Source organism: Haliotis asinina, chromosome 5 (genome assembly GCF_037392515.1).
Source record: "Haliotis asinina isolate JCU_RB_2024 chromosome 5, JCU_Hal_asi_v2, whole genome shotgun sequence".
In the NCBI taxonomy this organism is placed as follows: domain Eukaryota; kingdom Metazoa; phylum Mollusca; class Gastropoda; order Lepetellida; family Haliotidae; genus Haliotis; species Haliotis asinina.
In genome coordinates, this window is record NC_090284.1 from 51,677,698 (window position 1) to 51,691,399 (window position 13,702).

The 13,702-nt window shown below is 40.1% G+C and overlaps 1 protein-coding gene across 2 annotated transcripts in view; it reads left to right on the forward strand.

Moving 5' to 3' along the window:
* The window catches only part of LOC137283549 (cytochrome c oxidase assembly protein ctaG-like), a 135,323-nt gene extending 132,907 nt beyond the window's left edge, over positions 1-2,416 (forward strand). Inside the window, exons 6-7 of one of the 2 annotated variants that reach the window (XM_067815111.1) lie at positions 1,531-1,677; positions 2,040-2,416. In XM_067815111.1, the coding sequence (XP_067671212.1) occupies positions 1,531-1,677 (147 nt within the window). In that variant the 3' untranslated portion in view covers positions 2,040-2,416. Of the gene's footprint in view, positions 1-1,530; positions 1,682-2,039 lie in introns of both variants that reach the window. The other variant, XM_067815110.1, reaches the window with a different exon arrangement.
* The last annotated feature ends 11,286 nt before the right edge of the window (positions 2,417-13,702 follow it).

Here is a 13,702-nt window from a genome sequence, read left to right on the forward strand (position 1 = left end):
ATTTGTTGTTGATGGATTCTAATTAATCTGTATGCCCTTGACATTTAAAGGCTGCATCACATTACGATGGCTGCCATAATGGTGTCCACATTGAAGGCTCAGTATATTCCTAATCTCAGTTTATGAAATAAGGCCCTTCAGAGACAGGCTAGACTTCTGAGAGATGGTCTAAATCTACAGCTAGCCCAGCTTGATCGTCTGGTAAAAATATTTCGATACATATGAGTAGTTTCACCATATGTTGGTGTCTGGTCTGATTCAATCCTTTTGGGGCTGATGTCAGGCTGGCTTTTTGGCTTATTTCATTCACTGCTAATCTGTCTGAATTTTTGTGCTTGGCTATGTGCGGAAGCAACAGGAGTGTTGTATATGTCTTTATGGTGTTGAAATGATGAACATTTAGACACATATAAAGAATATATGTCTGTAATAATGATATACAGGGAAAACCAGCATCTCGAGCATGTACTAGTTGCATGGATATGTGTGCCACATAAATATCCTATAGTAATAATGATAATAATGATTTCACACCTACCTATAACGTAAGATAATTTGATACTTATGAAGCATACATGTATATGTAATGTATATTTCACACCACATTTATGAAGCATACATGTGTCTGAAATAATGGTTTCACACCCATTAATGTTACCAGCACCATATATCAGACTATGAGAAAATACTTGTTCGGACAGCTGAAATCACACAAAATCATGTTTGCCTGGCCATGGCCTGTTTGTCTGGCATCTATCATCAGTTGCATTTTGCAAATATCTTTTCTTCAGAAACTTCACAAAATGGTGTTTGTTCCTACCAATGATGACATCCCATTTTCATCACCAAGTTCAAATGTTGTTTCCAATATGACCACCATAGCAGCTATGATAAATTCATGCCCATTACTCAACTTTTTAAATTAAATTTAAAAATACATGTAGTAAGTGGTGGTATGCCAAATGTCAGAATTTTTTTTATTTTAAGTTTTTGCACTTGAGCAGGCTGCTATATTTGCACTATTTCTTTGAACCAGGGATATGTTGTGGTAAGGTATAATTAGTGCTTATATCAAGCAGCTATGTAAGAACATATACATGGACCATATCTACCACTGACATGTTCCTGGTCAGCAACACAACAATTTTGTGGACATCATACTACATGTCTTTATTTTCAATGCAAAAGTCAGTCAAAATGAATTTTCTTTTCACCCCTTTCCTAATTGTTTATGAAGTGAAGGCCCCTCCCAGAAGATGGAGTGACTGATGTCTTCAGTGTCCAGACCAATAAGAAGAGTGATGGATCAGCACATTTTGGTTTATTCTTTTATTCCAGGCGGATATGCCTGTTTTTCTACATCCATGCCAAATTCAGTCAAAATGTATTTTCTCTTTAAACATTTATTGATTTACAGATATTAACCAAAACTAATCTCAGGAGATGGTGTGATTGATGTCTTTAATATCCAGATCCAGACCAGTAACAGGAGTGCAAGATAACACATTTAGTTCAATTCTTCTATTGCAGGTGGATATGCCAGTGTTTTTCTACATTGACCCTGAGTATGCTGAGGATGCCAAACTGCAGACAGTAGACACCATCACACTGTCCTACACCTTCTTCGAGGCCAAAGAGGGACTGCAGCTACCTCTACCAGGCTATGCTACATCATAGGTAGGTGTGCTGTTGCCTAGAGGTAGTCATCAAGCACTACTGAATAGCTTCCAGACATGACAAATCAATCTAACATAATACAACCATTGCATAATAAAAGAGCATTCAGTAATAATGCAAGTCTATTGAACCAGTCTGTTCAACAAAAACACAAATTTACAAGTACGTGCAAGATGACACAAATTACATCAGCAGGAATTCATCACTATATCAGGACAAGATACAGTGTGTTCAGGTATTGAATTGAACTGTTATCACTGATGTTGTCATTCAAGTTATCAAAGAAATAGTAGATTTCATTTGTTTATTGGGAAGTTTAATGTTTTCAAAGCTTCAACTTGGACATATCATTTTCATTTCAGATGAAGTTACACATGACATGAACCATTGTAGCAAGGATTCAATTCTGAAGCCATTAAATAAGTTTCCAGACTATTTCAAGCCACCCACCATTAATTTTCATTTGTCAAACTGCTGTGTACTCCCAATTTACTCCATAAGTAATTATAAAATAAATATAAACATTCATATAGAAATACCAGATAAATAAATCATAGAATATGACACACAACACAGATCCATTAGGTAGAGGTGACCTGAGGATATGTTAGATGATACTAGTTGTTTGGAAAGTATCTTTATGTACATATTAGGTATATGACAAATACACTGTTTGTTTGTTGATTGTGATGTGAGAGTAAGATCAATATTGGGAGAAATAAATGTACCTGTATAGCAAGAGATCTTGTGTCAGTTTTTACTACATTCGTGACAAGCTACTGAAGTATACACACACATTCTCAAGGACAAGCTGGGAGAATCAAGGATACCTTGTAAAGGGACGGATAAAATCACAACCAGAACAAAATCCCATAGGACAATTTCTTTGGACAAAATCCCACTCCAAAATAACCAAGATGGGACAAAGTCCCATTTTTAATTTAATCATGTTTACATGACAGAGACCAGTGAGCTAAGTTTAGTAGCATGTTATCATGTTTTCATGAATTGAGTCAAATGATAGTTATTATGGGTTTAATGATGTTGATAGTGTTATTAGAGGAAAAATCAGATTGTTGATTTATGTTATGAGAATTGAATGAGTTTAATCATGGTATTACTGCTTATGTAATAAAGCCAATAATGCTTATTTATGAGGAAAAACAGAAATATCTATTTAGAGTAGTCATTTTTCATACTGTTGGAATTTTATCCCCAGTGTGCAGACATTTTGTCCTATGGGATTACGTCAGGTTGGCATTTTGTCCTACCCTCACTTTGTCCCATGTGGCACCTACAGTGTACACAGCTTCACTCCTAAGCTCACATGTGGATTGAAATAGAGTATGCCTGTATGCAAGAAGATTGCACATTGAATACAGTATTGTCAATGGACAGTGAGAGCGAGGGAACAAGCACATGCTGTAAGATGAAAATGCATATTTGTGGACAAGCAAAAGCACTTTCAATAAGTGTCTTGTTTTGAAACATGTGATGCATTACAAAATAAATCCATTCCTTTATGAAAATTAAGACTAGACATGACCGATCAACACAATTCACAGATGCAGTTATTCACAGCTCTAGGTTTATGTGCCCCAGGTGTGTGTGCCTCAAGTCTGTGTGCTCCAAGTTTGTGTGCCTCAGGTCTGTGAGTCCCTGGGTTGTGTGCCCCAAGTTTGTGTGCCCCAGGTCCGAGTGCTCCAGGTTTGTGTGCCTTAGGTTTGTGAGCCCAGGTTTGTGTACCTCAGGTTTTTGTTCTTCAGGTTTGTGTGCCTCAGGTCTGTGTTCCCTAGGTTTGTGTGCCTCAGGTTTGTGCACCTCAGGTATGAGTGCTGTTAACCTGATCCTGTGCATTGATGACGAATGTGGGAGTTGTAGTTCTTTATAAAAGCCAACTTGATGTTTTCTAATAGGACCAATACAACAGAGCTCCAGCTCTCAGGAATACCAGAGCCCATGCAAACACCATTCCTTGTGATGCTTCCATCCATACTTGTGTCTCACATTAGTACAACCTAATTGCCATATGGGTCAGGAAATACGGTCAAATTCCTCTTCACAGAATAGAAACTTACCAATACTCTTCAGCTGCCCCAATCTTGTCAATAATTTAACTCTAATCAGACAAGTGAAAGCCTTCTTGAGTTGCTGCCAAGACACAACACCATGGACCACTCCTTTTCTTTTCAATCTTTGCCCCCATTTTCTGTGGCATAGTGTGAAGTATGGAATGGATTTTGGAATGGGAATGAATGGAATTTACTCATTTTGCATTGAACAAACCAAGACTTGTGACACCCTCCAAACATAATTTAAATTGACAGTTTGTAAACAGTTTGGTAGTCACTTTCCCTCCCACTCACATCCTCGCCTGTAGATCATTTACTGTTATTGTTACCTCCATGAACAATATCCCTACACCTTGTACTGTATCCCCACAGTATCTTACCTCAATGCACATAGATTTATACATTGTCAGTTCCAGTATTCTCACACCACTGTAACATTCTGGTACCCCCAACATTCTCAACCCTCTGGGTATGATTCCCCACATTCTGGTACCCCCAACATTCTCAACCCTCTGGGTATGATTCCCCACATTCTGGTACCTCCAACATTCTCAACCCTCTGGGTATGATTCCCCACATTCTGGTACCTCCAACATTCTCAACCCTCTGGGTAGGATTCCCCACATACTGGTACCTCCAACATTCTCAACCCTCTGGGTATGATTCCCCACATTCTGGTACCTCCAACATTCTCAACCCTCTGGGTATGATTCCCCACATTCTGGTACCTCCAACATTCTCAACCCTCTGGGTATGATTCCCCACATTCTGGTACCTCCAACATTCTCAACCCTCTGGGTAGGATTCCCCACATACTGGTACTTATACTTCTTAGGTCTTCCCTTTCTTTTGTGTTGATAAGGTCCCACTCCCACACCTGCCATATTTATATCACACTCCATTTCCTATTTCTCACCTCATGTATTCTTATCCTTCTCTCCCTATTCATATTTCTTACCTTGTGCAGATTCACACCTCTACCCACCTTCCTCACCCACAAATACATATTAATATTCATATCCTTCCATTGCCTGCAAGAATACTCATGTTATTTCTCTCTTTGGGAACTTGCCTGTGACATATTCCCCACCCTGTGCCTCATCCACTAATCAATGACTGTATTGCCCATTCATGTTCACTCTCAAAGACTCTGGTATAAATGTACTCTCTCCACTCAGCCCAGATCCTCTCATCAAACCTTCCCTGTAGTCTGTCTCACAGTCCATGAACCACATTATTTTCCCTTCTGTCTTGCCCTTGCTAAAGACCTAAATAAAGAATTTCCTCTAGGTCAGGAATCTCTCATCTCCCAGGGGCTCCTTTTCAATTTAAAGGGAACTGTTTGTTTCTAAACAAAATTATATATATTCAGAAACTAGCCATTAGTCTACACCTTCCCCTTCTTCCTCCAACCAGTTACCGCTGCTTGTCACCCTTAGATACCTCCTGCCCATCATGACTGATATAGGAACTGAAATAGTCCACTTAACTCCTGGTGTTTATAGAGTGCTGGAGATAGCAGGCATTTAGCACCAGTCTAACTAGGCCAAGAAGTTCACCATGCAGGAAGCACTTCATCACATGTAGTATGTTGTTCAATGTTATCACGCTGGCTTTGTTTTCAGTGCTGTTAGCATATCTGGTGACCACTATCATCTGTGTAGGTGCTTCCTGGCATTTCCACACAGCATTTAGAGAATCTGACTCCTGCCTGTAGATAAGGAGGGATGGGATGATTTGTGTTCCAGGAGGATTTAGTTACAGTAAGTGGCAGGGAAGTGTGTAACGGCATACTAAGGACAGCAGGTCACTTAACGCCATGACACCAGTCAGTCAGGTGGAGGAAGAGAATGGTCTCCATTACAAGTCCAGGGCCTGTATTTTCAAAGCTCTCTTTGCGCTGAGATAGTCATAAGTTAATGTTAATGTATGGCACTTATGACTGTCATAGTGTCAAGAGAACTTAAAAATTCTAAGCCCAGGATGTGAGAGAAATAGAGATAACAAAGCAGATGAATCTTTTTATTGAAACAAATATTCAGTAAATGACCTTAGCAACTCTTTTTCTGATCTCTGGATGCTTTGGGTAAGATCAAATGTTATATATTTTATAAATACTGTGCTACTTTAATCAGGTTCAATACATGTGGGGAAGTGGAGTAGCCTTGTGGCTAAGGCATTTGCTTGTCATGTCGAAGGCCTGGGTTCCATCCCCTACATGGGTACAAAGTAGCTTATTTCTGGTGTCCCATGCCATGATTTGGCTGGAATATTGCTAAAAGAGCAGCATCAAGCCATACACATGCACTCAAATACATGTTTTAAAATGGGTCTAGATGCAGTCATAATGTCTAAACAGTTTGAAGGTATCAAACATTTAGAAGGCATCAAACATTTAGAAGGTATCAATGGCCATGAGTGAACCCAGAACATTGCACTTAATTTATGCTTTATTAGTGGACTTTGAAGGACCTTCCACAAAAATCTGGTAATTTAGCTGTCACGTTGGTCATTTCTAGACTTCTAAGACTGTTTCCTAATTAAGTGACCTTAAGCACTGGTACAAAATGGTGCAATTGTATAAAAAACAGGTCAGTGTCAAAAAGTGTAAACATATTGTAGAGGAAGGATATGACACAAAATTATGGTGAGGAACACACAGAAAACAAGAACCTACTGCTGCACATTTACAATAACTATTGATACTTGAACTTGAGCTATCCAAAGTCTTGGATAGAGAAAATACCACTACATTGCTCTGGACAGTCTAACAAGGTGGACAAGCCAGTGCATGGCAACCATCCACCAAGAGGCATCTACCAGCAGAGAACTGTATGGGTCATCGACTGCAAAATTCCCGAGCTGCTCCCTTCGTGACATACACTGTGACCATGATCTTAAATCTGATCAGCCTCTACCAGAGACATCAATAATTAATTAAGAATGTGGACTAATTAATTTAGCACTGTCAGCATTTTTATGAAGTTGTGAACCAGATTCATCAGACTGATACATGAGTTGTTAAACTACAAAATAAAGTCAGGTTTTCAGAACAAAAGTTCTTTTTAGGGACAAAAGTTTTTTTCAAGGACAAAAGCATTTTACCTTTCAGTGTGAGAACTGACAACATACACACTAACGTGCATTAGGACTGAATTTTAAATTGATTTATTTGCTACCATGAAAGTTATATATATACATAGACTAAGCATTAGTCCATATATTCAGGGACTAAGCATTAGTCCATACAGATTTGTACCTTAGCGAAAATCAGAAGACACACCTAGACTAAGGCTTAGTCTCTGAATATATATAATTTTGATAGCAACAAACCCATTTTAATTGGAAAAGAGTCCTGGGGAGATCAGAGATGCAACCTGAAGATCTAGACTTGCTTCATTTAAAGCTCTAGAACTGCAAGGAAGGCTTGGCAGTAGGCAAAGTTGAGACGGACTGGACAGTCGCTAATAGCCTCAACTACAGATGAATCCCTATTCCTCAACCAAGACCTTCACTTGTCCATGATCCAGTTTGTGTTAATGATCCAGTGCATTCTTTGAATCTGTGGAATATTCAAGAACAAGTCTGTGACTGTGTATGATTGTTTTCATACTGGAATGCATGATATCCAACAGTGTGACAGTTTCAATATGAAATCATTGAAAATCTTCCATATTCAGGAGGAAGGCACTGGTTAAGTGCACAGCATTTAGTGGAACCTACTGATCATAGGTTACCTGTCAGTGCTCTGAATTTCACTGCATACCCGTGGGACATACCATACATGTGAAACGGTGCCAAAAATACATCCAGAACATTCTAAGTCCATACTAATAATGCTAAATTTGTCAGTCTGACCATGGGAATAAACTGAAATACTGAAATTGTCAGCATGTGTGATTATGTTCGATCAGTACAGTGACATTTAGTGAAATAAATCTGTGATTTAGAAATCTCTCAATCAAACTAATTATGTTGTTTGACTTTCTGTCCTCTGCAGTCATACTGTTGACTTTTCAATGACGCTTCCCCAGCTGCATTGTACAATATCGGGCTTTTGTCTTGTTTCAAGTCCTGTGACCTGACACCTCTTAGGTGTCCATCATTAACATGATCTCCTGTTGTGTAAGGTCTGGACAGCTAATTGGTTACTGGTTAACGAGCTGCTGGAGACCAGCGATTGGATTGCATGTCTCCCTGGGGTATATACTCTGTTTGTTTTACGGAATTGCACGACTTGCGACTGGAACTGGAAATGTACTGGAACATAACAGCACTGGCCGGCCCGTTGACTGGGATACTGTCTAAAGCTTCTCTCAGAGAACATGAGAAATGGGATCTAGCTTCAAACGAATTCCTAAACATGAAACCAAACTTTTTTCGAGAAATGCAACGGAATGGTATGCTCAAAACTGCGACAATCCTTGCTCTACCTTGCATTCAGACACAAACATTTGGAATATTTATATCATAACAGTCAAGAGACAACAAGTATGGGTTTTGTTCTGGTTTGTTATGACCTTAGATCTTTACAGGATGAGGACTATTTTAATGGATACACAACTTCATTTTTCTGTGTAGGCGTAGTTTCAACAAAGATTCTAATGATAGAAATATCTGGCAATAATTATAACTGAATAAAGGTTTGAACAAAATGTTCGACGTTTCTTAGGCAACAGAATTCGTTAGACACTTCTGCTCTGAAAATGCACAAGATGTTATGTCAGATCAACCAGTCATACGAACGGTTCCAAGTTCAAATGCTGATTGGAACATGAGTTATTTGAAACGTTTCATAGGGGGGCTGAAAATTGCACCATGAACTTAGAGACATTCTGTTAATTTCTGCATGTTTTTTTTCTTAAGTTGCTATGTCTCTCACGTATTTCTCAGTAAACCTTCGTTGACTTGTTCAAGACTGAGAAACGTGCGTGTTTAAGCGATGAACCAACATCATTGAAAGCTATTCAAGAATTTTCAAAATTGTTACTTTGACGTGGCTGTAAGGATCGATTCCGTCTTTTGTGTTTACCGAGTGGCGTTAGGTATATACTCACCGTATGACACTGGTTCCTGTCATTCACGACATTCGCGTAGCATTCAATAAAATGAACAAATATGTATCTTTTTCTAACAATTGTTACTTTTGTTTCTTTGAGAGTATTTTCCCAACGTCTGTGATGAAAAATTGAAAAGCATCGCTGACTATAAAAACGAAATAAGATTTTGAATAATTTAGACGGAACTGTTAGCCATTGTAATTTACTTGTAGCAAGCATTTGACTGAACCCGCCGCTAAGCTGATTGGGATGTTTGTAAATCAGCAGTTGTTTACTTAACGTAATCCACTTTAGTAAATGTTCCTTTTGAAGTTGTGTTTTGTGTTTTTACAAGGTCTCCCGATTTGGGTTTGGTGAATTGTGTCTATAGAGTCTCCAAACCTTATGGGACGTTCTCCTTTGCTTGTATTCCAGATGAATTTTGCCCGTGTATAACATTTAATTGAAGACACACCTTATTACACAATGTTGGCTTATTTGAAGTTCCGTTTTCAACAGATAATGATCATACCATGAACAGCTGTGTCTGTTTTACACGCGTAATGAAACGTAGGACATATATTTTCTTTTGTTTAACCCAAACTACTTCAGGGCCGGATCCAGGCTTCTGGAGAAGGGGGTGTGCACATACATCATGAAGTCCGGAGGTTTGGGAGGAGTGATCCTCAGGAAAATTTCTTACAGGGGAGAGGGTCACCCTTCAAACCTCCACCTGGACCCGCCAATGTAGTTGTACCATACCTGGACTAACACTCAGTTTCTGAATGTATATACGTTTTGTAGAAACACATAACGACATTAAAGGGGCGATGTGGTAGCCTAGTGGTTAAAGCGTTCTCTCGTCACGCCGAAAACCCGGGTTGGTACAATGTGTGAAGCCTACTTGTGGTATCCCCCGGCGTCATATTGCTGGAATATCGGAATATTGCTGCTGAAAGCGGCGTAAAACTATACTCACTTACTAACAACAATAAGAACTGAAAAGGAACCCTTGTGTGCTTACAACTTCCGAGAAATCCAAACTTACTTTTGGAATTGCAGAAAAGGGTTGAGCGATTGGGGAAATGTTGTGGTTTAGGGCTACATTTAGACTCGCACAAGTCTATAAGATAGTAATAGTTTGAATGATAGTTTATAAATACAATATGTAAATACCAGACTGAGGTCTTAAGATTGTGCTGCTTCTTCGGAGGATAGAATTACTGTACATGCGTGGGCTTAGCATTCAGTACAGCCTTAGAGCAAGGCTAGACAAGATTAAACTAGAACCGTACTTTCCCTAAAAGGAACCCGTTTTCTGCCTGGTAATCTCTCCCATAGTTTGAAGGGTGTGACTTGGTCGCCTAGTTCTCTAAACAGCAGGCAGTTTCTTAGCTTTATAATCGGTAGACATTTTCCATGTTTGAAACCGACATATGACTTTTATTTCATACTGGATGTTGACTATAGTTTTACCCGTGGTAAGAAAGTCATGTGGGGGAATCGAACCCGGGTCTTCGGGGTGACGAGCGAACGCTTTAAACACTAGGCTACCCCACCGCCCACATCTTGCTTGAACATACTATCGTGAAATATTCTTACGAGATACCTGTCGCGAGGATATCGAAAGTGTTACGATAGCTAGTGGAAGTCGCGGTGGCTGAGCGGGTTAGGCGGCTGACTTTGTGTGTTGGCGATTAGGTGCCTGGGTCTAGATTTTCGTAGCTCTCTTAGCGCTAAGAGCGTCGTAAGTGCCATGCAGTAACATTAACTTACGACGATCTTAGCGCTAAGAGACCTTCGAAAGTCTAGGTTGTGACTCTTGAGGGTGCGGATCCCGGATGGGACTCAACCTAAAAAGTACTAGAATTTGTACTTTACAAAGAAACTGAAATCCCAAATATTACATATATTGGATTGCTTCGAAAATATGCATTTGCGACAGTTTTATTTTTACGTCAGAAGTTACGACAATCGTAGGGCAAAGACCGCTACGAAAATATAGGGTTAGGCTGCGATGTTGTGTTTGGGTGACACGTGTCATCGTATCCCAGTTGCGTAGATCGATGCTCATGCTGTTGATCACTGTTGATTTTTATCCAGACTCGAACATTTACCGACTGACGCCACCAAGCTGGAATATTCATGGGTGCGGCGTTCAACAACAAACGAACGACAGTGTTTAAAACGTCGTAAAACAAAAATTATTCTTGCCAGGGTCTTAGTTCTCTTTCCAAGTTTCAGTTGATACTTGTCATTCTGTTAACAAAGGCGTGCGATGGTTGACAATAGAACGTTGCCGAACCAGCAGAGCGTGTGGAGAAAACTGCGTGTCGGATGTAGCCTCAGTATCGTCCTACCGTGGCATTATAAATCTCGGTATAGCAGTCTCGAAACTATTCTTTTTATTTTGGGACAAGTACATGTCTGGTTTTAAGATGCCACGACGTTTAACAAGCAACATTTTCAGTAATGTCAGACAGTGTCAGTCCAGACGACTGTCGGCTTCTGTCATCAAACAGAGGTGTGGAGGACCGTCCAAATCCGTCCCTCCACGCAGAATCTCCGTCAGAGTGAGTTTGCAGAGGTAGTTTTTCTTAAACAATCTCAAAATAGTTAATCCATAAACATATCGACTTGTTCTTATCCCAAGCAAACACAGCCAAGTCATGATTAAACCTGCCATGCTGGTCATATTGCCTTAGAATTGCGCATGCGCAGACGTATTCATGTCGTAGGCTTGTTTGTCATACCTAATCAGAACATTTGCGTCAAGCAAACCGGAAATGGATATTCCATTAATACCTAGTTTGGATTTGCCCCAGCAGATTTCTCACCGCAATGAAATACAGACAAAATAAGAGAAATCGAGACTGTTCAATGCGACTGATACACTCTCCCACCTTGCGTGCACGTGATATTCCCTGTACATGTGACCTCCATGCCGCAGAGTCGATGATTAAGAAATGTTAACACGTGATTTTGAAACGGCAGTCCGTGTTCCGTCTTAGGGAAACACTACTACTTATTACGGGGCGTTTTCCGACTACCTGACGACGTTGGTGTCCGTGGCTGATATTCGATTGTTTTGGTAGCAGTGATGAAGACTAGTCATACCTTCCTCATTATATATCATTTAAGCAGAGTAAAGATCACGGCACGTTCGGGGATTTCGTTTTACCAGCTGCAGCTCAAACCCAGTTTTGTGAAAATCGCTATACGGTGTCTATCGTTGTTATAATAATAAACGGAATATTATTACGATGACGAAATACCAGTTGTAATTGTTGCACACTAAGTAATCACACGCTAACATATATTCACTACGCACAAACGTTGAATTAATTGTCGCGTCTAGTTTGGATGAATGAGTGAAATATGTCAGAGCAATTACGTTATTGGTACAGCACAAATCTACGTAAATATCCATGTCATACCAATAATCACGTATGTTATTTGGCTACTAATGCTTATTAAGGACACATTATTGGACAGTCATTAAAGAGGGTTGTTCACTTAATTAGCTAGCAATTTGTGGTCCACATTCCAAGCTATGATGTTTAAAGTTATGATTTTAACCACACCGCGGATGTCGTTCAAGTGTCAATGCTATCGTTTCCATTACGCACACTCAGTGGCAACTTCCGGATCAAGGTTCTCAGCCTGACCCAGTGCCTCTCAGGGAGGTTCCACAGACATTACGTTTATAACACGTTGTATGTGGATGGAAGATACTCATGAGACCAATTATTTGGTCAAATCTTGTGTATATCACTGACCATCGTATTATAGCAGAGTGTGTCATTTAACAACAAAAAGACCAACAAGAGTCTATTGGCTGGAATTGAAGGGCGCAGTTACAAAGTGTTATATGGTGAAGGTTGTATTCCAGCGGCCCACGTCGGTGCTTCTGCTGTCAACTTTGGCGCACCAAATTCGATTATTTTGAGACCACGATGACGTAGCTGAAGCATGGCCAACCTCCCCACACCCCAGTTCCCTCCCTTCCCTCACAACATGTCTTCAGCAAATTGTTGATCAACATGTAAAACATGGCGAACACAGAACACCTTCGTCGGTCTCACATTATTTTCCCTTCCACCCAACCCTTTCTGCAATGCTAAAGCCCTATATGATACAAGTCATCCTGGTTCGTAAACTCCCTTCTCATTGGGCCTCCTGTTCAGTTTAAAAGGATTTGATTGTTTCATTCCTGCTATGTCTAGTGAGGTTCACATTCCTATATGCTGAATGTGACGTTTAATGTCTGAAACTATGCGAGTCAATAAACCTAATACCATCACACTCAGTCCGTGATGTCCCCCTCATTGGATGCACGGGCTGGCAGAGAGCTGCAAGTAATTCGTGACCAGTTTTGATTTCATGACATTCATTCTACTGGTGCTAATTCACAAAGAAATTAATGTTCATTTAACCTTTCTTGGCATCATCATGCCAAGTTCACAGTGTCTGCATGACCTTCTGCAGTTTAGACAGATTTACCTTTAACTACGCGAAAAACTATCTCAGTTTGACATGGTGACCTTGAACAGGTCATGCTGACAGTTTCCAAGCTCTACCAATCAGCGACATCAACATTGTTTCCAGAACTGAATTATTTAATGGAATTCTCCACGGATAAGACTTTTATCCCACAGTGCAAATTGAGAACTTGCGCCAGTAAACACAGTGCTACTGTTTGCGAGGACCCCAACCCTTTGAGTTGCACCAGATCGATACCAGACGACCCTTATATGTCCTAACCCGCATGGTGACGTCTGCTTACCGTTGAATTGGGTTTGTTCAACATGACGGGCGCTGGTTTCATACGATTTGGGTGTTTTACTGCAACGGCTTAGGGAATGTAAGCAGTCTGAGTAACAGCTAACCACGAGTCGAAATGCAAGGCGTTAA